The sequence below is a fragment of the Bidens hawaiensis genome, unplaced genomic scaffold, assembly GCF_021521415.1.
Source record: "Bidens hawaiensis isolate Kalapana, Puna unplaced genomic scaffold, B.hawaiensis_p1.1 tig00076825_1, whole genome shotgun sequence".
In the NCBI taxonomy this organism is placed as follows: Eukaryota; Viridiplantae; Streptophyta; class Magnoliopsida; order Asterales; family Asteraceae; genus Bidens; species Bidens hawaiensis.
In genome coordinates, this window is record NW_027506722.1 from 1 (window position 1) to 27,440 (window position 27,440).

Below are 27,440 nucleotides of genomic sequence, written 5' to 3' on the forward strand. Positions count from 1 at the left end.
ACCAATTCAATCTATCTATTAACACACAAAAACTTGGAAACCAAATGATTATTAGTAATAGTATGAAGAAAATAAGTCAATATATGAACTTGGCTTTCACATAAATGTCAATAGGCTCAAGATAAGCAACAATATGCAACTATTGTTTAAACAAACAGAATAAGTTGTGCATGACATGCTCTAACTGCAAGAGCCCTTGTGACAGCTCAATATTTGCTGATGTAGACGCCAATGGATGTGTACCTATGATGAGAAGCCATGTTATTTTAATGCTATGAGGCATATAACTTTGTTTTTTCACTTTGCTTTGTTTTAATTTTCTTTTTTATCTTGATATTGATTGGCTTGTAACATTTATTACAAAAACTTTAGTGGCACCCAACAAATGTGATAATGAGGAAGTCATTCATAAATATAAGTGCATACTTACCTCCATTGTTCAAATTGTTGCAGCTGTCTTCACTATTTACATCGGGTCAAACCTTTAAGCCAAGTCATTTCCTTTGCCCCTCTTCTTACCCTTTTTTGTCATTCACAAACTAAAACATAAACCCTTTATAGTGTAATAATTGATGATTTAATATCAAAAGATATACATGTCTACTTCTTTTAGAGATACCATGATACAATCTATTACTAAGACACTTTAAAACAAATGATTTAAAAGAATTCCTAATCACTTATAATAAGAGGAGTAAAAACAAAAGCGTAACACATACTTTAAGAGTATGCTAAATCAATCAAAGTAAACAAATACTAAACAAAGACAAACCTATAGAATACATCCTCCAATCAAGTTACAAAAAGACAATTGAGCAATCTATCTACTTTGATACACAAAAACAGATAAGCAGCAAGTACAGAAGGATATAACAAAATAGCCATCTGCTTAAAAACATCAAGACATAACAACAACAAATACTAAACCAAAGAAAACTTTTATGCACAACTATCAGTTTCAAATCTAATACCCGCGTGGTTAACAACAAACCACGTCATGTTCTATGCGTGTAAATTGTAAGTACAAATCATGTAAATATAACAACTTCAACAAACCTATCATGTTCATAGAAAAGTAGGTGTAACAAATCATGCAGTCCACATATAAAACAAATAAGTAATAAAGAATCATGTTGAAGCAAATACTTAGCCAACTATAAGTTTCACTATCATACAAAGCACCGCATAATCCAAGTCTCAACTAAAAATTAAAGAAGTAAAGTTATGAAATACAATATTGTTTACAATATTTCACTTTACTAAATCAAAAACATAGAAAAGTAATCCATTACCTAAGCTCAAAATAGCAAAAACCGCCCTAGTATACCAAACACTTCAGCCTGTAAAACAAAAGATGAAACAGGCATTAAGTATCAATTTCAAACATAAGCAACCAATCACTTGTCAAAGCATTTTAAGAAATAGGCTCAGATCATAGCCTTTATCATCCAAAAATGTTAGGGTTAAATACTTTTTGAAAATATAATTGAGACATTAGCCGAAGCTTTAAGAAAAATTTAACAACTTCAACTAACAAAAAACCCCCAATTTCGCAAAGCTAACCCTGATTTCTCAAAAACAGGAATTAATTGAACAGTATCAAAGAAGAAAAACAAACCTTATGAAAAATTAGGTTAACCGCCTGATGAATGTCGTCGTCGATTGATAGCAATTGCCTACTGACACCTGGTAAACAAAAATGAAGGTAAGAAAGTTACAAACAAATAAACACACCAATTAAGGCAACCGACCTTTACAATTGTAATTAGTGGGCTTATTATGTTTTACCATTTTAAGAGTATCAAAAACTTAAAATTAATCTCAAACATTCTGTAAGTTGAAGAAATAAATAGAAAGTTATATTCACTCTCGTTCCAATGAAAATTAAAAAATAGTAGTGGTAGCGTAGCATTAATAACACAACGAGAGTTTTCAGTTATTGTTAATGCCTGATCATCTTGAACACGTAAAATACTAGCTATTTTTTTTACATTTCTTTTAATTTAGTAGGAATTATATATATATATATATAATTATAATTATAATGGAGAATTTCTTTTATGTTTTAAGCAACCGTACTTTCCAAAATTGAAAACCCTCATTGCCCCCACCTTAGCTAGACTATGTTGGTTTAACCGGGCTCACGCTGACTTAGAGTTTGGCTTGGGCTTTCCTCCGAGAAACCATACAGTCAACTGTCACTTGACAGTCGTGTTGTTATAAAGCAGAACTCTTCGACGTAACACATGGTTTGATTAAAACCCGGATGTACTTGGGATTTGACGTAACAACGTCACAACGCTTAGCTCAAATCATTAATTGTCATAATATACCAAAATGGACACAAGTAGAAAACAAACTTTAGTCTCCACTAGAGAACTGAAGCCTGTCTACCACTAAACCACAAATGATGGATTGGTCTATTAAATAAATAATGTTTTAAATTATTAACAATAAATTTTTTAACTAAATAAGCAAAATAGGGAGTTTAAGATTTTTTTTAATGGAGACCAAAGATCAATTCACACCTACAATATTTTGGGGGACATGAGTGACTCAGTGAAAGAAAACTGGGATTTTTGTGATCTCCGGTTCGATCTTGGGGCAACCGGGTTTTACCACCAGTGGGCCTTCGGGCGGGTGAGTTTTCACCTGATCTGGAGATAACTTGAAGGAGCTAAAGAGCTTTGTACGGCTGGGTTGGGCCAGCTAGCAGTGATCTTTAGCCATTTGGTTACCCGTATAGAATACGACATTTTGTGTTTGTTGGCTGTTAAAAAAAAAGAAAAGGAAAAAAAGCAGAAGAAAGTGTATATACCTTTGACTTTGAGTTTTATCTTTCTTTCATATCCAATTATTTTTTATTCCGTCAAAATTTTATATATTTTTATTCAACAAATAATTTTTGTCAAAAATTAATATAACTTTCAGTTTGCTCTTCAATCTTCATAGGGAAGTCCTCGTTGAATTGTGGGTACCCAGGTCAAACATTGGCTATCACTATCATATCTTATCAGCTAGGCGCTGTTACAAGTTACAACGATTCGGCTACACAAGAAGTAATCTACGGTGGAGAAAAGGCATTCCTGGTCTAATATATATGTCATGCTAAATCGAACAGTAAAACATCTTTTTTTTATTTTGATAGGCACATACTTTCTCAAAAACAAAATTTTTAAGCACTATCATCTAGGTTTTTGATAAAATGTGAGAAAGCTGGGCTTGTTGCTCTAAATCTTGATTTGGCCTAAGTTTATGAATTTAATCAAGGCGAAATTCATTTCATTATGATTTGTTTGATGGAAGTTTTTAGATATTGGTGGCTTTTAATTGGATCATATGCAACTTATGTCTGATTCGTATCCGATTGCTTTTTTGATTCATAAACAAATGCTTATTTAGGCTCTTTATGTTCGTGTTTATGAATAAAAGTTTTTCATATGATTAAGCTGTTTTTTTATTATTGAGTGGCAATTACATCAGAACACGTTCATAAACAATCTATTGGCACCAATCATATATGTAATTAACGACAACTTATTTTGTGTCTTTATTTCAGTTGCCACTTGTCAGTCCCGATTACTCTTATAAATCAATCCCAGTTGCTATTTAATTCCGGATATACCCTATCAAAGATTATCTCAAAGTAACAACTTGATATAAAATCAACACCAGTTTGGTTGCAGCTGCACATAGAGGGAGACAACAATTACGGGTCAAGTGTTCAATATGATCAAATGTGCAATGTTTGTACTGAAACACATGAAAAGAGGACCAGGTTTAACTAAAAAACACATAAACTAGCAGGATGACCATGTTAGAATGAACGCTGCTGGACTCATTTATGTTGTTTATGTATATCATGCCTTTACATTATTGTTCCATATATGTACCTTTTTATCCTTTCAAGGTCTTTGGCACAACAGACAATGAATGAAGTTGCTGAGCAAATTGAATTTGCATTAGCCAACTGCTTATTTTGGAAAGCAACCTCTAAAATTTTGCATCATCCAATCTTTAGGTTGCTACCTTCAGGTTAGTTTTAGTGAGCACTGATAGAGGATAGAGTTTGAGAAGGTGGATAATCATTTTGTAACTGTATTTGACTAGTTTCTTAATTTTTTAACATCCATCTTTTCTTCCACATGTTACATTTTCTAATCTTGTATTTTCTTATCGCTCTACGATCTTATGCTTTGGATATTTACAGAATACAGGTTACCTAAATTTGATGTTAATGTTGGAGCTAGGTCTACTCTGGTCTCAACTTTCAACAAGGGTTTGTATTCTTATATGTTCATTTTTTAAAAGAAGACATGATCTAAAAGGTTTACTTTATATTTATATTTCACAAAATATATCTATCCCTAGGGAGTTAAAGGTGTAAGGTACGTGACTATAAATTCTTAATACACTACAATAATATGTAATTGTATACTTGAAATATAAAGATGGCATGAGTGAACTATATTACAAAATACGAGTTTAAATAAATGAATATATCTTATTGTGTATTTAAAATACGAGTTTCCTCAAAAGCATTCTAAACCCGACTGAGCTAGTAGCAAGAGGATGGGTGAAGAGCGTGGACCCAAATGAGCTAGTTGGTGGTATAGAGATTGGACTAAAATAGTGTGAGGTAAATGTTCAAGTACCAATAAAAATAGATGAAAAGTTGGTGAGACCATATGGGTTATTTTCCACAATTCAAGATTGTATTTGTGCATCCATCGCATGGCCTTTTCCATTCATCTCGGTATGTATTTGTTAAACTTGTGATACGAATATTTTAATAACATGGAACTTAATGCTTATACATGGATGGTTTATTTGTAGGTAGTCCGTGAGGATTGAGGACGTATGATGACTCGAGATTTTATGGTGCTTGTTTCTTTTATTACTTTTAATTTTTTTGTTGAATGTTACAAGAGTCTATGTGGGTTAATGTTATAACTTATTTATGTTTAGTGTTTTCGTTATGAACAAGCTTATTTAATATAATGAAGTTTTATTTCTTTCAATATTTAGATGTCCATAAACGTATCGTAAAATTGTGTGTGTGGACGTTTAAAAAAGGATTGTATAATATGATTTGTTAGGACATCGAATTTTTGTTCTATTAAACGTTAGAACATTATAAAAGTGTCATAATATGTTTTTTTAGGATGTTGTTTAAGTTGTTCATAGACATATTATCCGACTATAAAATTTAGTTTCATAATCTTGTTTGTGATATTAGGACCATTTTCTTGGTACTATAATGTTCCATCATAAGGGTCCTATAAATTAATTTTTAAGAATATTTGTATGGGTGTCAAAAGTTTACAATTAGGTAAGCACATGTCAAAACATTCTAAAAATGTCATATTATGTTTTTACTGGAACGTTTTTTGGGTTGTTAATGAATATATTATGCGACCATAAAATTGGTTTCATAATCTTATTTGGGATATCAGGACTTTTTTCTTGGTACTAATGTATCTATAATGTTACATCATAAGGGTCTTATAAATTAATTTTTAAGGACACTTGTATGTGTATCAAAAGATTAAAGGTAGGCAAACACATGTTAAAACATTGTAAATGTGTCCTAATATGTTTTTATTGAAACGTTTTTTGGGTTGTTAATGGATATTTTATGCGACCATAAAATTGGTTTTGTAATCTTATTTGGGATATCAGGACACTTTTTGAGTTCCGAGACTTATTACGACCCATTTACATGAAACGCTTTTCTCTTTGGTCCTATTAAATGAAATGTCCTATAAAATAACATTTTATGACGCTTTTGTGCGTACTAAAAAGCCTTTTTTGTTGTAAATATTAATCTTTTTAAGGACCCCATAAGAATTAGTATTTGAAACCCATATAACTATTATTGATGTGGCTTGGTGGATACTTCCTTGCTTTTCCAGTGAAAGATTGCAAGTTCAATCCTTACAACCTTTCGATTTTGCTATTTTTCTTTTCTGTTTTTCCTTCAAACACTATTTTTTTTGCTGTTTTTTCCTTTCTTTTAAACCTACTAAATATTAATTGTTGTTTTTCTTTTTTTTTCCTTAATGGTTCTGTGTTTTAAATGTTTAAAGTCACTCAATGTGGGCAACAAACACATTTAAGAATTTATGATACAATTTTTTTTCTCATTTTGAATGACATCATGTATTATGTGTTTTATTATGATTTTGTTTTTTATTTTGTTTCTTGTACCAACCTGACCCGAACAACAACCGACCCGATAATTTTGAACACCGAAAAAATGGGACTCCGTTGACCAAAAATTATGGGTCCGCCACTGATCCTTGTCTTATGTCTTCATCACATTTGGTCTTCGACTAAGCCCATTGACTACAACAAAAAGGAAAACAAAATGTTGAGGATTGAGGCAGAGGCACGTGTTTAACACGATTCCTTTAAAACAGATTCTGCGTCTCTATTTAGACAATACGTCTGTTTCGCAGGGTACAACAGCCGAAGCAGTATGTACTGCCGGGAAAGGCTACGCACCCGAGGCTACACCGGATAATTTAGTGTGCTTGAACTTGATAATACAAATATGAAGTTTAGAGAGTTTTTAATCTCTAATATTTCTTGAAAAGAAATATACAAAGGCTTCTTCTTGATGATCATCATTTTTGTTCCAAAAAAAAATCTCTTCACTTTAGGAAAATTTATACAAGAGACATGGATGAGTGAAAAGTCTCACTTAATTTGAGACATAAACTCTAATAAAACTCATCAAGTGATATAATTAAAACTCTACTCATGAGTTTATTTTTAAATCACCATATTAATAGTTTTATTAATAATTTCACAAAATAATAAATAAAATATTCGTTCATCTTATAATAAATTTCCAACATCAAAGATCACACGAAAAAAATCAAAATACATATCAAATCAAGAAATGACAATACTGGATTATCAACACAACAATAATCTATCTATTCTAATAAAAGACTACCTATTTTTGCCACTTGTCATCATCATAACCTTCCTCACATTTTTTTCACTTATTTCAATATATGGTCCTTATCTTTTAAGTCATGTCAATATATGAATTCAAGTTTGTTTTTGTTATATGTAAATCATAATCAATTCATTCATTAACATTAATGGTGAAATAAGAAAACAAGAAAATATTAAAATTGGAACATGTACTTTTTTTGAGTGCTTATTTATTTGCTATTAGTTTATATGGATTGATTACAAGTCGAAATATGGTTAGGGCTCTTGTAAGGCCCCGTTACCGGTAGCCCTACTTTGGTGTTGGATTTACTCATAAACACGGTTCTTAATATCAGAGTTAATTAAAACATTCGCGGAACATTAAAACTTCAACCATAATATATTACATAATCTTCAAATCTTGTCTTATAAAAACATTCATAGTCATTTAAAACAAAACAAAGTCTTTAAAACATCACAACATTTCTTCGAGATGCCAGTCTCTTCGATTCCATGCCATGTGTCTTTAATCACGCGAGCTGCTTCAACCTATTTGCCTGTGTGCATACTAAAAGTCAGCTACGCTGAGTGAGTTCTAGTTAATCACACACTTACTTTACATACACATATACGTGCCCGAGGGTACGCATTACATACTTAACCTGTCCATCAATCATCATACGCAATCATAACTAACCTTACGTTATAAAGAGCATTCACCCTACATACCTCGGATATTATTAGGGTCCGGTACCCTCCATCCTCGGATATTATTAGGGTCCGGTACCCTCCATCCTCGGATATTATTAGGGTCCGGTACCCTTTCTTCCATACCTCCTTAACATACTTTCTATATACATAATCGTAAGTTTGGCACATACATACATCATTCATTCTTCATATTACAACATACATGTAACATCATCCATTTCCTGGCAGTACATGCAATTCCGAAGATCGTTCATGTACCGGCAAGAAACCATTCATACATTTCACATAATACATATATGGCATACACTTATCACTTAGGATAAGTGTATTAACTAATCACATCGAGTATGCACACAGCCCCGAAAACGTAACAAGGAATTGGGCTAGAAACTCACCTGAAGTCGGTTACGTTCACCGTTAATTGTTATTCCCTTCTTCAGTTGGGCACGGCTAACTGTATAATAATTGAATGCATCAATTAACTATCACTACTCATCTCGCGTTTCTAATCTAATTATTACCCTCAGAGAACGGGGGTCTGGGGGCAGCGCCCCTGGAAGCGGGGTCTAGGGGCGGCAGCCCCTAGCAGGGTCCAAGGGGCAGAGCCCCTGGCTGGGGTCGAGCTTAGGATTTTATTTACATTAACTATCGTAACACATTTTCCATTAGGATTTTAAATTATTATTTAATTCGCTAACTCAAAAGTTCAAGGGCTTAATTGTAATTAATTCATTATTTTTCTAAGTCTAGGGACTGTTCTGTCATTCTTTCAAAGTTCTAATTCGTTATTCAGTCCTTAACGAATGGGAGTTCATAGCGAATTAACTATTATAACGAATCTGGCTTTGTAACGAATTAAGCATTATAACGAACTGGTCCTTATGACGAATTGGACCCTTTAACGAACTGGACTCCTTAACGAATCAGTTCCATAGCGAACCAGTTATAACGAATTAGTCCATCTAATTCGTTATCTCTTCTAACGAACTGGTCCATCATGAATCAAGGGTAATTCGTTACCCTTTACCCCTAACGAATCGGAGACGAACTAGAGCTAGTTCGTTGCGCTCCCTTATGCGAATCAACAAGCGAATCACCTTCCAATTCGTTAGGTTCCCATAGCGAACTAGGGTTAGGTCAGAACATTCCCTGACATTCCTGACATCCTCGTACACACTTTTCCAACGCCGCCTTTCCGGCGCCATCATCGCAGGAAAGACGCGATTTTGTCGGAAAAACGAGATCTTACTCGTTTTTCCACCGTTTTTCATCCCGTTTGATCCAGATCTGAGCTAGGGTGACCCCTAAGCTCATCTTAGGTTCGGTTTATACCCGATTCCACCCGAATCTCGTGACTTTAACGATGTAACGGTGTCGGCTTGTTGTTTCGTAACTAAATATAACGAGTTTAAGTTAATAAAACATCATACTAGTATTACCTTGGGTCGGGATCGGTTTTCTTCCTTGGTTTCGGCTAAGATAAGAGAGAACTAGAGAGAAGGCTTAAGTGTGTGTTTTGGTGGTGTATGAAATGTATGTGAAATGAATGATTAATGGGTGATTATGGTTTATATATTTATGGATCATGGGCTTAAAGCCCATGGTCTTTTCCTTCTTCTTTCCTAACCCAAGTCCATAACCCATATTCATTTACCCAACACTAGCCCAACTCGTATTCTATTTATCTAAACCGATAACGACCCACTATAAAATAACGAAATTTATTTTATTATTGTAACCAAAAGTAGGATGTTACAGCTCTTATGTGTCTTGAACTTATATTAAATGCGATTAATCTCAATTTTGTAACATTCTCTGATTTTTTTTATAGTCGTCAACTAAAAGGATCCATTTTTTCTATTTTTGTTATAGTTATTGCAGCTGCTGAAGCCGCTATTGGACTTGCTATTGTTTCATCAATTTATCATAACAGGTTTGTTAGAATATAATTTTAAAGTCACAGGTAATTGCAAATTAAAGCAAATAAAGGTGCATTATTGTCGAAGAATTTGAATTTGTATGGTAAACTACAATTTGTTTTTTAAACTGGGATTCGAGCAACAGTGCATAATATTTTATATAAGATTGGTTTCAAATTTGGATTTAAAATCTTCTCATATGCATTTGAACACGGGAAAATGTGTATTTTCTTAATTTTCTCCAAACGTATTGTATAAATATTGCAAACAGAGAATACCTATTATATATCTTGGTGTTTAGCATTAAATTATTGAAGTTGAATTATATATTTATAATCTATATGTATACCGATTTACTATATGAAGTATATGTCATTTATTTATATGATTTTATTGTGTAGTATAAAGGATTTTCACAATAAGAAAATCAATATTTAGTTTTGAATATTTTCTTTTATAATTCAGACCAAAATGATTCAGAACATATATTTTCACATTAATTTAAAAAAAATAGTTAAATCCGATTAAAAGTCGTTTACCATGCTTCCAACAAATCTGAAATCTTTGTTTTTTTCTGTAAGTCTTTAATATATATATATATATATATATATATATATATATATATATATATATATATCGACTAATTAAATATTCCAACAACTTTCATAATATTAACAAGGGGAAAGTGAATACGGTGCTGTTAGTCGTGTAAGGTTAGACGCAAAACTCATCAAAACTACGTAGCTTCGATTAAAACCCATCAAAATTAATTCAATCCCTAATTCAGCTAACTAAATCACACAAAACAATATCATGAGAAGTTTAACCCCTTGATTCTAACCGCTTCTTTTGCTACAGCCTAGTTGTTTCATAAATTTCTTCATTTAAATGGTTATACTCTGCATATTTCAAGCTTAACAAAAAAGAACATAATGCAAAATATATTTTCTACAGCACCATCTTGAAGTAGCAGCACCGAGGGAATAAAAAATCAGATATAAACAAAATGTATCTAAACTAAAAAAAAGAAATAAACTATATTTAATTTTGAGGAAGTCAATGACAACATTGTTCTTGTTGTATGAATGCAAGCAAAATTAAAACAAAATTACTTTTGGCTCCCATATGTGTTCAACCCCAACCTCATCATCCAATTTGATTCCATCAGAAACCCAATTTTGGAAAAGTTATCTTTTATTTGAGAACAGTTGTCAATAGTCACGTGCTCCATTGGACTAAGAATTAAGTCGACTGTAATGGAATTGCTATACATCGACGCCTTGGGAGATGGTGGATGGGAGATCAGGCATGATAGATGGTAGGAATTAGGGATTGTATTAATTTTTGGTTGGATTTTTATCAAAACTACGTAGTTTTGATAGGTTTTGCGTGTAACCTTACACGGCCAACAACACCGGATTCACTTTCCCCTATTAACAAATAACAGGGTATTAGTATTCAAAATCTAAACATTTCTTATCCAATACTTTCAACTTTTATAAATAACAATCACTACCTTTACTGTATACAAGTTAAAATCTTCTATTATTCTACTAACTCAGAATAATCACTTTTATTTAAACATGACTCTAATATTAGTATGTCATTGTTATTTTCCATTAATATGAAATGAAAAAAGTTATTTTGTTATATTTTAATTTCCGATTTTATATGTGGTTTGATTATACAATTGTTAATTGTAATATATAAAATCAAGTAATAATTTGTCATACGCTGAATATTAATGACACCAAATTTATCATGATCAATCAATTTCAAATTCTAAAAATTATAAGGATGACTATATCATCAAAGTTCAGGTAATCTGGTTTATTGGATAATCATGTTTTTTGAGATAAACATGAGTACATGATCTCAAATAACATTGTATATATTAATTAATTAACAGGTATGATATTTTACGTGTATGAATATTTTTTTTGTTAGGTTCATGGATATATTATCATTTATCTAGGGTTGGTATATAGTTGAAAAATCTTATTTATCACACGGACAATTATACGTGGCTATATCAAGAGTTATAAACATACCTATATGTTACATTATCAAGAGTTACAAGCATGCATGAACTAAAGAATTGATTTGTGATAAACAATGTATACCAATCAATACAATCATAAATGTAGTGTACAAAGACTGTTTTACTCATTTGTAACATGTTTGTGTAATCTTAGTTATGTAATTTCTGTAATTTTAATGTAAATTGTAATTACATAAAATATATGATCATTTTGTTAAGTATATTTCACTTAAAGGTTAAAGTGCAAATTTTTTATCAATTATCCGTGTAATACACGGGCCTCAAACTAGTAAACAATATAAAGAAAACCAATCAATAATGAGAAAATTTACCAAACACGAAGAACAATGGAAAAGACGGTGATAACATATAAAACGAAAGGAATCATCGGAATAATATCTTGAGTTCACTCTTTTAGGCTGTCCTCTATGGTGAGGGGCTTCGAAGCCCCTCCACCGTGCCACGTCAACGCCACGTAAGCACCAAGAGCTTCGAAGCCCCATCCCAAAGATGCCCCGATATGGTTAAGGGCGCCCATATATATATATATATATATATATATATATATATATATATATATATAGGGGAGGATTATACTAAAAAGAAGTAGTTTCCTAGAAAGACTAGGAATAAATCATAGCCATTGGATCATGTTAATCAATGGTTGAGATTTAAAATTACTAAAAACCGACATAGTTTCCTATAATTACTCTTTCACCACTATAACCGACATAGTTTATTAGAATTGTTCATTCACCATAAGTTGTAATGCCACTTGTCAAAAAGCTATTGGTTCTTACCATTCTTAGAAAACTCTTTCTTTTTATTTGAACCCTTTTCTATATATCTAACTATCTATATAATTGTTTACCATAAAATCCTACGTGTCAATCTCACGTCGCTCCCCACCCTCTCCAGATCCACCAGATTGCTTGATTTCTGAATTTAGGGTTCTCGTTGCTTTAACCCGATTTGACCCATTTAACCTATACGCGGGTCATAACATCTCATGCAACTTTAATTACCATCCTCCCAACCCTAAATGCAAGTCACCCCTGTCCCTTTTCAATTTCCTTCAATCCAATGTAAACCAAGGTTTCCATACTTCGATTCAAGGTTAGTACCATCCTATTAATTCGTTTTCGGCTGCCAATTGATTATTAAAAACTGATTTCTAATCTCTGAAGTTACAAGCCCTAATCCGAAAGAATTCATACAGAGAAAACCCTAATTTCAGTCAATTGCAATTTGGTAAGCTGGTCACGAACCCTAAAACGTTGACTTCGATTTCATCTAAGCTATGCTTTTTTATGGGTTTTGATTTAGTCAATTCGGCTGATTAGATTGGTTTTACACCCAATTCAAGTTTTTGAAGCTTCTGTTTTCGTGGTTACTGATTTGGGTATTAATTTCTTTCCGAATTATGTCATGTATAGTTGATAAATTTTTTATTTAATTGTTAGTTTTCAAATTTTGGTTTAAGTGAGGTTAATATTTTTAGGTTAATAGCTTTGGTTCGTAAACTAAGATACATTACAAGTGACTTTTTTTAGTACATGTGATTCAGATTTGCAAACCCTAATGGTGATGCTTATCCGTCTATTAGCATATATTAGTAACATAAATTAACTAATATATGTGTTGTTATATTTTGATAATGTTACAGGAGCAGCCATCAAAGCTGTGTGTAAGGAGAATGCCGAAGTGGCCCTTTCAATGATTGATTATGATCCGCAGCTCCAGGTTGATTTCTAATGTTTTTTTTTTCTTAAGTATACTGTTTTCTCTACTTTTGATTTGGTTAATATCATTGTTTATATGTTTATACCGGCATAGAAAATGTTTTATGGTTTTCTTTCACTTGAGTGCAATGGAATATGTGTTTGGTTCAACTTTTATATGCCAAAAAGGTACCTTTTCTTTTCTTTTCTTTTTTTCTTGCTAAATACTATATTCAATATGTCACCTGCCTTTCTTTGCTGTAGCTTCAAATTGTGTTTAACTTGCCACAACTATCAGGTATTTTATCAATTTAATAATGCAATATTTCTTATTTGTGTATCAACATATGGTATGCATATTGCTTTCAGTCAACAAGTTAGATTAGAACCACAAATATGACGTTAGGAGGTTTTGACATATATCAGCCAAGCCACAAAGTGGGCTATTGACTGGTGGTTGTCGCAAGTAAGCAATGCCTCACATGTGTCATAATAACATTATTTTATCAGCACACCCACTATAGCAAAAAAAATGGTTTATTTTTATAACCTATACTATAATTTGTTAGTACACAGATCGGCAAGCTGCTTTCACTTTATAGAAATATAATGAGCTGACAAATTTGTACTTTTATAGAACTTTGATGCTTTGATCAATATTTCAGATGGTGACCGTGATTCCACCTTTTCCGGTTGTTTGTAAAAGCCCAAATAACTTTAGTATCACCAGAAAAGTTCATACTCAAAAGGTAAGTCTTAAATTTGTGACTTTAAACTCAAAAGATAAGATAATTTATAGTGGTGTGACGTATTTGACCCATTTTCTTTGTAGCTATTTTCCACCTGTTAAGAGATGGATTACAATATAAATCGACTAGCTTTGCATAAATGGGTCAAGTCAACGCCTATAGCAAATAGCATAATCGGTCTTTATTGGGACAAATTGAGAACAGAGTCTTTATTGTGACAGATTGAGAACGGATACGGGCCAACAAATATGGGAAAATGGAGTATATACTTGGAGCATGAGCTCGAACCTATTCAAAATGTGTTCTTGACTGACTTTAAACCGCCTATCAAACATAATGGCGCTCTCTGGTTGCTCCCTCAATCATAGCCTAACCTTTGTCTAATTTATTGAATCTGCGTGCGCGTTGGCTTTTAACTTTCGGTGCTATGTGTATTGCGTATTGAATTTGTCTACGTGTTGATCGATTTTAATTTTTAGTTATGACTTTTATGTGCTAAATGGATCCTAATAATTTCATGCTGCAAATGGTAGTTGTACAGTATTTTTTTTTTTAATCTTCAACTACATGTGGATTAGTTTTAATCTTTAGCTGAGCAATGCTTGGACAAGCAGGTTAAACTTAAGAATTTTAGACTTACCTTTAAAAGATAGGGTCAAACGGGTCAAAGGTCATTCAACGTCTATTTTGTGAAAATAATATGTTTATATGGGTGTTCGTTTTTGGTAATTATAATCTTTTTGGATCCGTTGTAGAAACCTAAACCACATGCTTATGCGTATATGTCTCATAATTATTTTTTAGTTTTGTAATTTTCTAACATATCTATTATCTATAACCGAAAAGGTTTACCGGCATCTAATGCTAGATTTGGCAATTATGCAGGTTTTGGATGCTTAGTTGGGCATAATGATACCCTGTTTGAGTGTTTCCAGTTGTAAGCAATTGTATAGAGGTTGCGAAATGGGTTGTGGTTTTATCTCAAATAAACATTTTAATACATTTATTGTAGCAAGGGATGTAAAAATACTGAGCAAATAGAATATGTTTCTAATACATTTTCCCCATTTTAAGTCAATTAAAAGACTTTGTTGAAGCCCTTGTAATATTAGCCATATTCATATATTATAATATTCAAATTTGTGTAAGAGAACACGATACACATAGTAAAAACTATATATATGATCAAATTGTTATAATTTAGAGATATGTTATGAGGATTTTTTATGGATTCTTTATAAGTTTATAGGAAAAAATTAAAGTTGATATAAATTCTAAGATGCACATTTGAATATATGTAGAAAGTAACTACAGCATCTACAATTATAAGGAAAACTCACGTACCACATAGGTAGGCATGCTCTTTAATTAGTTTAATTGTTTATGGTTTACAAATTCTTTTAAGTCAAAAACTAACTTGTACTTTGTAATTTGTTCTAGAGGGTGCAACTGAGATGCTTGAAAATGGTAATCTTTTCACATCAAATGTCTTTGCACATTTAACATTTTTAAAACTTGGTTACAAGTTTTGTCGGTAGTGAGAATGAGTTTCATGGTTAAGCTTATAATTATAACAATAAAAGAGAAACAAAACCTAAGAAATTTGAGTATCTTTAAGTAATGTATTGCTAAAACTGTTGTACCATCATGAGAATAACATAGCTTTTGAATTCGTCTTTGAAATCTCAATGAATATTTATTGTAAACTCTACTATAAACTTACTCACCTCAATTGAAAGAGCTCAAATATTAAAAAATATAATAAACATAACAAAATAATATATACGTATTAAATTAAAACAAAACTTCATTAAAAATAATACAAATCATTACAAATAAAATGGCAAAATGATTAAAAACATAAACCTAAATAAACCCCCGTAATACGGGGGGCTAAAAGCTAGTATATATATATATGCATATGTATGTATGTGTGTGAGAGAGATGGAGAGAGCTGCTGAAAGGGGGCCCACCAAAAATCCTTAACCGCGCCGGCCGTTGCATCGCCTAAACCATCGGCGCCCTTGGTTGGACCGCGCCCCACCACGCCCCAAAAACCATCCCAACCCCGCCCCATAGCGACCAGCCTTATCAACAAATGAAAGATGCAGGCTATCACAAATGCACGGGCTGGGCCATCACTAAACCAATCTGGGCCTGACCCAGTCTAGTCTTCTCGGCTCCAACGGCTACTAGCCCACGTACATGCCCCAATTACAAGCCCATCAGCGTACGCATTGCCATTTTGTCTATTTATCGTTCATAACTCATACGCACAAACAAACATTTCAACAAAATAATATGTTATGAAATCATTATAGTTGAAACAAATTATCACATGTTTAATACTTTGATAATAGATACATACATTCTATCGTTCTTTTTATTTTACACAATAAAAACTGGTTATTCATTTTAACAAATCACAACTTTAACCAACAAAAGAAAATCCACATTCCACACATTACCTCTTAACTAAACTTAATCACCTTACACTAATTACACAACTTCACTCTTAAGTAGGAGGATGAACAACAATTGGCACAAGTTTGAGCACACTTTTCCTCTTAACAGTTACACCAAAAGACTCACTCATATCAAGATCTTCATTCTTCATGCTTTCATCTGCTAGTTTCCAATCAAAATGATAAAGCAAAGAGGCAAGTGGCAGCTCAAGATTAGCCAATCCAAATGATATACCAGGACATATTCTCCTACCAGCCCCAAATGGTATATACTCAAAATCAAGTCCTCTATAATCTATTAACAAATCTTTCTGGATCAAATACTTGAGGGTTTTTCCAATATTTTGGGTCTCTTCCTATGGCCCACACATTCACAACCACTTTGGTTTTTATTGGGATATCATATCCATTGATTTCACATTTCTCTCTGTTTTCCATTTTCATCTGTTTTATGTTCTTGAATGATGTCATCAAACATATTATCAAGTTTCTGATGAATCTTTTCAAGTTTGGGCCTAAGCCCACTAAAAAAGGAGACAAGTTTAGAAGAAGGATAAAGATCAGTAAGTGCAAATCCACCAGATAAACCTATAGCCTCATCAATGAGTGATATCAGTGCTTCTTGATGCTTCAGCTCTTCCCAAAAACTGATCTTGTAGTAATCCCATATGTTAATGCATAAATAAGTTCACTTAGGTTGATAACCGACCCCGATTGTTTGAAGATTGTGTGAATAAGATTAGAAACCTCTTGTTCTCTTATAGGTCTAAGCGATTGCACGTGCTTTGAACTTAAAAGGTCCGTATTGCAAATCTTTCTAAGTTGTCTCCAATAATCTCCATATGGTGAAAACATGATGTTTGTGGATTTATAAGCTATGATATAAGCAGCAAGAAGAAATGGGCGGTTAGCAAAGTTTATATCATGAGTTTTCATAACCTCTTTTGCAGCTTCTGCTGTTGAGGCGATGATGGTTGAATTCTCTCCGAGTTGTAGGTGCATCAACGGTCCGTATTTCTTTGCTAACTTCCCTAAAGTGTGATGTGGAAGCAGGCCCACAACATTGAGAATGTTTCCTATTATGGGCAGCTTTCTTGGTCCGGGAAGTAGATTGGGAGTCGAACAGTTTGAATGATTCTTGGATCCATTCAAGATTTTGATTGTTAGTAATATGAGGATGAACGTGAAAATGATTTGAAACAAGGGGAAATTGAACTCCATAGATGATATTATTCCTCAAAACATGAATAACTATCTTCATTATATGTTATGAACAATTTGATGTTATCAAAGTGGACAAATTTGTTTCAAAGGCTAGTGATTAACACAATGTATATGCCTCAAAAACAACAAAAAACGCAGGCGTAAGATGCCTTTGCGCGTGTCAATATCAACACTAAAAACCAAGAAAATAACTATGGTGAAAGATGACATATGGATAATGTAACAAACTGTTACCTGTGAGTTTCATGTATGCCAATTGACCTAGCAAATATTAAAGAACATGCAGCAACAATCTCACAAAAAATAATATATAATTCTATAATAATAAACATACAACTCAACTAGCAACAAGAGGTGCCTTTGAGAACCAATATGATTAAGCATTCAACTTTCCAATAGAATATCACAATATATAAAAACTCAAACTTGACCACAAATCTTCTTTTATTCATCATATTCTGCATCAAATCAGCTGATATAATGAATGTTCACATAGGTATACTGTATACATTCAACCTCTCAAACAAACAATCCAATTATTCAAATAACATAATCAGACCACTCACTAATATGCAAACTTGACCACAAATCTTCTTTTATTCATCATATTCTGCATCAAATCAGCTGATATAATGAATGTTCACATAGGTATACTGTATACATTCAACCTCTCAAACAAACAATCCAATTATTCAAATAACATAATCAGACCACTCACTAATATGCAAAGTATGATCCATAGTAAGACCCGGAATCTTATCAAGCCTAATTGGATTCTCCTTCCCGCCAATCAACTTAGCCGGGTTCCCAACCGCAGTCGTCCTAGGCGGCACGTCCCTCAACACCACCGACCCCGCTCCTATCTTCGCCCCCTCCCCAATCCTCACATTCCCCAAAACACACGTCCCCGCCCCGATCAAAACCCCATCCCCAATCTTCGGATGCCGGTCCCCACTCATCTTCCCGGTCCCACCCAACGTCACATTATGCAAAATCGACACATTGTTCCCAATCACCGCAGTCTCCCCAATCACCAACCCCGTCGCGTGATCCAACATCACCCCTCTACCAATCTTCGCTCCCGGGTGAATATCCAACGCGAACACCTCCGAAACCCGGTTTTGAATAATTAGCGCGATAACCTTCCGATCCTTCGACCATAACTTATGCACTATTCGATGCGCTTGGCACGCTAAAAACCCTTTGAAGTTTAGAAAACACTGGACGTAACTTATACAAGCAGGGTCTCTTTCTTTTACTGCTTTTAAGTCATATTTAACATCTGTGAGAATTTCTTGATCCTGTGTGAGCACGTCCATGATAAGCTCGTATAGGGTCGCACTTGGTAAAGATGAGTCACCGAGTTTACCAGATAAATGACCCGCTAAGGCGCTTTCAATAATATTATGAGACAAGATTGCGGTGTAATAATAATTTGATAATATGGGTTCTTGACTAACGTCGGATAGAGCTTCGTGTCTCATCGTCAGCCATAGATCATCTTCATCTTGATCGTATTCATGGATTGGTTCGTTGATTATGGGAGAATTTGAAATGGGTTTGTGGGAAAATGGATCCGGGTAATCGGGTCGGAATAAATTGGGTTTGGGGTTATTTTCGAGGGTTTGTGTTTCTGAACTGTGGATGCAGACAACAATGTTTGTGTCTGGTTTTTTGTGTCTGGTTTTTTGGGAGAGAATGAATGTTGGAGTGGTGATAGTTTAAGGAAGTGGAGAGACATGGTACGAGGTTGATTCGGGGAGATTAAGGTTGGGGTTATGGGGAAGATGTTGTACATGGGAGAGAAGAGAAGAGAAGAGAAGAGAAGATAGATTATTGTCGGTGGTTAGCAGCGGCGGCTGGAGAACGGATGGATGTGTGCAGGAGAGAGTACCACGACATCCATGATTGATTGATTATTGTATGACCTGGCTGCTTTATCTTTATGTATGTAGGTTTATATGAGTGAATATCTTTGTTATTTCAAATTAGGAATTGTTGGTGTAAATGCAAAAACAAAAAATTGTTCCTTTTGTCACATGGGATTGAATCCCGACAAATCTTTTTTTAATCCTTCATTAAACCACTATACAGAAACTATTAAAAAAACAAACAAATAATAAATATAAATGTAGATAACACCACCTGACAACCGCCACCATCATCTCCCCCACTGACGCCACCACTACCACTACAAACGCTACACAACCACCACCGATGTCGCCGACACAACCACCACTTGACCACTACCACCACAACTTGACCATCATCGTCACCATCACATGACTACCATCATCGTCGTCGTCGTGGCCACCACCATTGTCGCTACTCAACCACCACTGTCGTCCCCGCCGCCACAACCATCATCGTTGCCACCCCCCCCCCCACCCACCCACCATCACAATCACCATTTTTTCCAGTAATATTTTTTTATATTTTGAGATAGGAGTGTATTTAGCATTCTTATTTCATTAATGTGTTTTTTACTAACAAGCAACATAAAGTAATAATTCATTTTATTTTTATAAGTTAACCAAACAAGACAAATAAATATTAATTATCCAATTTGTTTTCAACGTAGCTTTATTTATAGACTTTCAAATATACCAACAAACTGTAAGGATAATCCCATTAGGCGCCTTCTTCATCTGAGTACTAAGGCTGCTAGACTCGTGGATCTTAAGGAGATCACGAACCGAGAAAGCAAAAATAGGAAACATGTGACACCAAGTACTTGTTAATTGCCAAATTAACGTGGCAAAATGACACGCAATTAGAAGAGGTTATTATCCTTCACTGCAAAACTTACAAACTACAGGGTCCACATTAACATTTCTTTAGCGAGACCGTTGAGAGTCCGGATCCTATACATTTCGACTTTCTATGCAATGACGTTGGTTTTTATCGGAACCCAGCTATTCCAATTCACAAAAATGAAGGAGATCGGATTATACGCCTTGAATAAAACATTCTTAATTGAATCTACCGACAAAACAATTATCTAATATTTCTAATCCATTTAATATATTTTTTTAGCGTTCTTTAGTTGATGTAAAGGAATTTTCTTCTCTTTTCTAACAGGGACGAATGAAACAAGTTTAACGTTCTATTCCTGAAGGAGAGAAGAGAAAGGCTTTATTTCCTTTCATTCCTTATTTCTCTCTTATTTTCTTATTTTCCTTTTGTTTCTCCCTAATTTAGGCCCAAACTCTTCTTCCTTTCTCTTCTTTTCACTTTAAACCTTTTCCTTGTGAAAGTTTCTGCATAATCTGCATTTTGACCCAGAGATCATCACGTGTAAAATAACTTGTAGTTAACATCTTCCCAAAAAATTCATTATAATTCCAACGAGTTAACACTTAATTATATTTGTTGATTACTTTTTTGTATGAAATTATAAAAATGATGAAAGATGTCTTATAGGTTAATATAAAACACCAATAATATAAAATGTCATCATATTTGACCTTTTAGAAAAGACGTATGAAAATCGTGGAAATGCATGTATCACATGTAATATTATTGAGTGTATAAAAAATAATTTTTGAACTTAGTATAGTCGTTTGTATGACCTAGCTAGCTTTATCTGTATGTTAGTTTCAACCTTCAAACAGGAATTTGTGACTTTGTTGGTTGACGTGGGAAAACAAGGATTTTTTAGTTTCATTATTGTATTTATTTATTTGAACTGTTTGATTACTATAATTTAATTTATTTGTTATCAATATTCTTAATCCACTTTAATAAAGTATTTAGTTTTTTTTTAAAACATACTTCCGTACTCCTAAATACCTCTATAAGCCTTACTATATACATGTAGCTTATAGAGAAGCCCCATCACTAAAAATAGAAGGAAGACACCATCACGGTTACCACCGTCCCATGTCTTCTAGGCTAAACGTAAGTGGGCAAGAAAAGGGGCAATTTTGGGGAGATTTTTTGGAGGAACACCCCCATCCCCGGCGATAATTGGGCGAAAAGGGGCGAGGGCAGGATATATTTGTCGCCTGCGAAGATGGAAAGAAAATAATATAATAATAATAATGCCGTTGGGTAACGGCTATGTATAAAAAAAATTTAATTTAAAAACTTAATATATATATCAAACTTTATCTAACCATTTTCACCTTATCATACATAAACACAAACATAAAAATACCAATCATTTTTATTATTTTCATAATTCTTCAAACTCAATGAGTTCCCCGGATTCCACGAACTCTGCCGAGATTTTGGATCAATTAATAAACGAGAATTGAAGAATTCATCAGATTCACCGACAAGTGGCGGAAGAGCATTTAGAGGTCACGAATGCGGTTCGGGCCGTCGTCAATAACATGGTGTCCGGCTCTGCTCCATCTACGGCACCACGTAGACGGTCATATATCCTTCGGGATCGTACGCAAGCGAACGCTCGTTTGATGAAGGACTACTTCGACGACACACCTACATTTAACGACGCTATGTTTCGACGTCGTTTTCGGATGTCCAAGTGTTTATTTTTGCGCACGTTGGAGATATGGAGCGGGGAGTATGAGTATTTTCAACAGAAACCCGATGCAAGAGGATATTTAGGATTCTCCGCCATCCAAAAGTGTACTTCGGCTATACGCATCCTCGCATACGGCAACACGATCCGATATCAATGATGAGTATTTAAAGATGGCTGAGAAAACAACGAGAGATGCGTTGGAGAATTTTTTGCATCGGTAATATTTAAATTGTTTGTATTAACTATTGTTTTTAATATAAATATTGTTTAATAATTTATTTGTATAGGGATAATACAATTATACTCTCGTCGTTATCTGAGGATTCCTACTTCAAACGACCTGACTCGCATATATGATGTACACGAAAGCAAACATTCTTTTCCAGGCATGATCGGGAGTATAGATTGCATGCATTGGGAGTGGGCCAACTGTTTCAACCGCATGGCGAGGTCAATACACTCGTGGTGACCATGGTAGTGGCAACGGTTAGTCTTCAAGCCATTTGTTCACACGACCTTTGGATTTGGTCAGCCTTCTTCGGCTTAGTCAGGTCCAACAACGACATAAACGTTCTCAACGCGTCACCCGTGTTAGAGTATTACATCAGCTGTAGCATACCGGTCTTACTGTTTTATGCCAACGATACCTTCTATCGTCACGAATACTATTTGGGAGATGGGATATATCTAGAGTACTCGATCATCGTCAAGACGTTTCAAGACCCTATCGAAGAAAAAAGAGATTATTTTAAGAAGAAGCAAGAGTCCGTGAGAAAGGATATCGAGAGGTGTTTCGGGGTTCTAAAAAAAAACGTTGGCATTATGTGAAAAAACCCTTGTCGTGTATGGACGTTGGCAAAAATGAGCGATTCCATGTATACGTGTATCATATTGCATAATATGATTTTAGAAGACAAGGGAAATGCAATATGTCAACACTATATACCAGGAAGCGTTCCAGAATAGTTCCCTGAACCAACCCAAGACCAACGAACGTATAGCATTCACCAGCTCACATCAAGTTATATACATAACCAACTGAAAGCGGATTTGGTTCAACACGTGTGGGATAATCGTCCCGTTGAGGAGGACGAAGACGAGTACGAGGACGAAGACGAAGACGAGGAGGAGGACAATGACGACGACGGGGACGAAGACGAAGATGAAGACGAATAGATTAGTTTTTTTATGTATATTTTTATTTCGGTGTGTTTTTTTTATTATAATTTATTTTTTTTAGTTTATGTATTTTTTTGTATTTATTTTTTAATTTAATACATTTTTATTTAATTATTTAAATAAATTGGTTTTTATTTAATTAGTTTAGTTATAAAAATAAAATAATAAAAAAACACACTGTGGGCCCAATTTGTAGCCCATACACCATTACACCCCAAAAACAAATTTCCACTCCATGCTGACTGGGCGCCACGTGTCATAATTCGCCCCAATTGTAGCACTTCCACTACACATAGCCTTAGGGACAATATATATTTTAGTTGATGTAAAAACCTTGTACGTAAGGTACTTTTTTATCATCCTTCTGTATTCTCATTCTAATTTCGATGAGTTAATGTTCAAATATAGTTGTATATTACTTTTGTCTAGGCATGTATACGAATCAACCGTGCGTGAACCGCTTGATGTGAATTGTCCATTCGTTTGATAAACTAACGGACATAAACAACTTTTTTTTTATCAATTTAGTTAAATGAATGAAAATGAGAACATGACTTTTTGTTTATAAAGCACTCGTTTACGTTCATATATGTTCATTTATATACTAGTTCATTTATATACTAATATACGTATACATCAACACATTGTAGCATCATCATAATTTAATTTAGCTTTATAAGACTAAAATATCATCAACTAAAATTTAGTTTATTTTTATTATTTTCTACGTCCAATATATAAATGTACATTAACTCTTAATTTGCTTCATTTGGTTACATTCGTTCATCTATGTTTAATTATATTTGTTCGCAATTATATCCAGTTATGATCAATAACCATCGGTTTATACTATTAACGAACACATATAAAAGAACTCAAATACACCATTTTCTTAAGGAATGAACATAAAAAAACTTGTTTTCTTAGGGAGGTCAGCACGAACACGAACAAGAAACTATAGTTGTATTAAAAAACAAAGAATACACTCGTTCATCGGTTCATTTACAAGCCTACTATTTTGAATACGGTATTTATAGTTAAAAACTAAAAGTTTTTTAAAAGAACTATTAAGAAAACGATATGATTAAAAAACCCCCAACAGTTATTTTTTAATAAATAACTGACTATACCCGATACTCATGGTTTAGTTAGGTAATGAGAAGTATAACTCTAATGCATATCTGACAAGTAATTACATGATAACACATAATGAATATTGGCTCGAGTATGAGATATGGTTTTCCAATCATGTTAAAACTGAGATTACCAATACCTGTATCATTCCAATCACTATCCAAGAGGTAACCTTTAGCATGCAAAAGTGATATACACTATATATGGTTATGAGTGAACCTGTTATCCTCATTTAATTCATTAGGGCGTGTTCGCTTCACGGACTTTTTTTAAAGGATTTGGAATTGGAATTGGAATTGAATTGGAATTGGAATTGGAATGGAATGTTTGAGAATCCCTATAATGTGTTTGGTTGGTTAATATGTATTGGAATTGGAATCTTCTTCATTCTCGGTTTTTTTTTAAGAACGAGGGCAAATGCGGAAACGTTTTAGTTTTTTTACATTTTTCGTTTTTGATTTATATTTTGAGTTATGATTTTTTTATTAATTTTTTTGAATTTATTTTGGAGGGGTTTTTTTTGTTAATAAGAAAATCCTTAACAATCATTTCAAATATGTGAGATTTTAAAATCCCATGAAATGTGGGATTTGATGGGATTTAGTTTCCATTCCCATTCTTTCATTTAATGAAACGAACATATCAATTCATGGAATTTAAAATTCCATTCCTTAGAATTCCTTACAAATCTTTAAAACGAACAGGCCCTTAGTGTTAGTTGAGTGTCAAGTGGTTTCAAATTATTCCTTGGCAGATCTTCCACCAAACAATCAGACAATCATATTGCAAATGGATGGTCCTCCACAGGCATTCAAGGTTTCTGAATATTCTTATCATGTGAAGTACTTAGCGTGTGAACATCATGCATCTTGAAAATTTTAGTTAACCGGAGTTTGATTGCTAGATGTGCTTGTAATCATAGTTTATCTTCTTTTGTATATACCATCATCATCATGATCGATCACACATAAATGTAATTTAAGAATTGCAACCACATGGTTCTCTACTTCTCCATACTCTTTTAATGACTATATAGTGTAACCGGGTACTGTTGCAAAAATCCCGACTAGGCGATGATTAATCGCTAGTCCTACTTTTACTGATTATTTTTGGGCTAATTTGCCAATTAATCGACCAATGGTTAAATCCGGCCAAAATCAAGATTAATCGGCTTTTTCTAATGAGGTTCTTGCCAAAATCGACAGTTTCCGGAGAGATTTCGCCCAAAATCAAAGGTTTCCGGAGAGATTCTAGCCAAAATGTGTTTGTGTATGTATAAATTGAAAATTACATATAAAAATGTGTGCATATTTATACAAAACCGATAATTAAACATTAAAGTATGATCTGATTAATCGCTAGTCTCCACCACACTGACCGATTAGCGACTAACGATTTTTATAACACTGAGTGTAACTCACTACCAAATCTTGATCCTGAACTCATATCTTCTCGAGTAAAACTGTATCTTTCTTGTTGAAGAATGATATTGGTTGTTGGATGGCTTAGCAAGTAAACCACCATGAAGAAATAGTTTTTTGTTTTGCATTAGTATGATTGAGATAAAATTTTACACTAGCTATTGAAAAAGTGAAAATATCAATTATCATCTAAAAAGGTAAATCTAATCTTATTTAATTACGCGGCATCTTTTAATTAAATCTATCTATCTATCTATAATATATATAAACGAAAACATAAAAATCTTATGTGTCGTGATGTAGTCGCTCCCCCTTTTTTTAAAGTCACCAGATTTCCTTGATTTTAAACGGAGGCTTCTCATGCATTTGACCCGAATTCATGGGTATGAGTCTAATCAAACCCATAATTTCTTAAAAGGGTTATAACATCTCATTAAATTAAAAACTGAATTCACCAAATATTTGATATAAAAATTCTAAAAAGTAGGGATATACTAAAAATTAATATCTGATTTATTTAAAAAAGATATATATTGTTTATAATTAAAAAATCAATTTTATAGTAAAAAAATAAACGGGTCTTGGGTCTCCTCAAACTCATATAGTTTCGGGTTATAACATCTCATTTATTTGTGAAACAATTTATCATCAAATCATATATATTATTAACTTTCATACAATAAAAAAATAAAAATTCCAAAATTAAATAAATATTGGAAGCAAATAATATAAAACAACCTCCGTAAATAGACGAAACATTTAAAGCTCTATGGTTGTTTCTTACATTTACTCTAGCCACCATATTGTTTTATTTGTAAATGAAGACTTTTCATGCATTTTACCCGAATTCACGTTATGGGTCTCACCATACCCAGATAACCTTAAACGGGTTATAACATCCCACTATTCTAAAAACAAATCTCACAAAGTATTTGATACGCAAATCATATAAAATAGGGATATACTAAATATTTATATCCAACTTTTTAAAAATATATATATTATTTATAATAAGAAACAATTTATAGTAAAAAAAATAAGCAGGTCATAGGTCTCAAACCCATAGTTTCTAAACGGGTTATAACATGTCAGTTATTTGTGAAACTATATATTTCATCATCAAACCCTAAGTATATCATTAACTTCTTTTATAATAAATAAAATAAAATGCAAAAAAATATGAATATTAGACACGAAAAAGAAGCACAACCCCCGTAATACGGGGGGTAAAAACTAGTTAAATATATAAAACAAAACAAAACAAAAAAAAAAAGTTGTAGGGGATTAGGCATGATAGAAATAACAATACACAAATTTAATTCGTTATGTTAACACTTGAATATGTTAGAAATCTAAATGGAACGGTTGATAAATGACATAAAAGGAGTTTGCGGTGAACGTGGAGTGAACACGTGACCTTCAGATCTTTAGTTTGA

General features: G+C 33.3%; 1 protein-coding gene, 1 long non-coding RNA gene and 1 pseudogene across 5 annotated transcripts; 1 reads left to right on the forward strand and 2 right to left on the reverse strand.

Moving 5' to 3' along the window:
• Nucleotides 1–12,663: 12,663 nt before the first annotated feature.
• LOC143618459 (uncharacterized) lies at nt 12,664–14,545 on the forward strand. Of its 4 annotated transcripts, XR_013151012.1 has the most exons (5): nt 12,664–12,735; nt 12,814–12,870; nt 13,286–13,806; nt 14,006–14,089; nt 14,173–14,545. It is a non-coding gene; the product is annotated as an uncharacterized LOC143618459 (long non-coding RNA). The 4 variants fall into 4 exon arrangements; XR_013151011.1 differs by having other exon boundaries at nt 12,814–13,806; XR_013151013.1 differs by lacking the exon at nt 12,814–12,870 and having other exon boundaries at nt 12,675–12,735.
• A 2,028-nt stretch (nt 14,546–16,573) lies between these two features.
• Nucleotides 16,574–17,977, reverse strand: LOC143618458 (cytochrome P450 71D11 pseudogene; annotated as a pseudogene).
• A 390-nt stretch (nt 17,978–18,367) lies between these two features.
• Nucleotides 18,368–19,380, reverse strand: LOC143618457 (serine acetyltransferase 1, chloroplastic-like). The gene has a single exon (XM_077090670.1). The coding sequence runs from the start codon at nt 19,260–19,262 to the stop codon at nt 18,471–18,473; it is 792 nt and encodes a 263-aa protein (XP_076946785.1). The 5' UTR covers nt 19,263–19,380; the 3' UTR covers nt 18,368–18,470.
• Between the last annotated feature and the right edge of the window lie 8,060 nt (nt 19,381–27,440).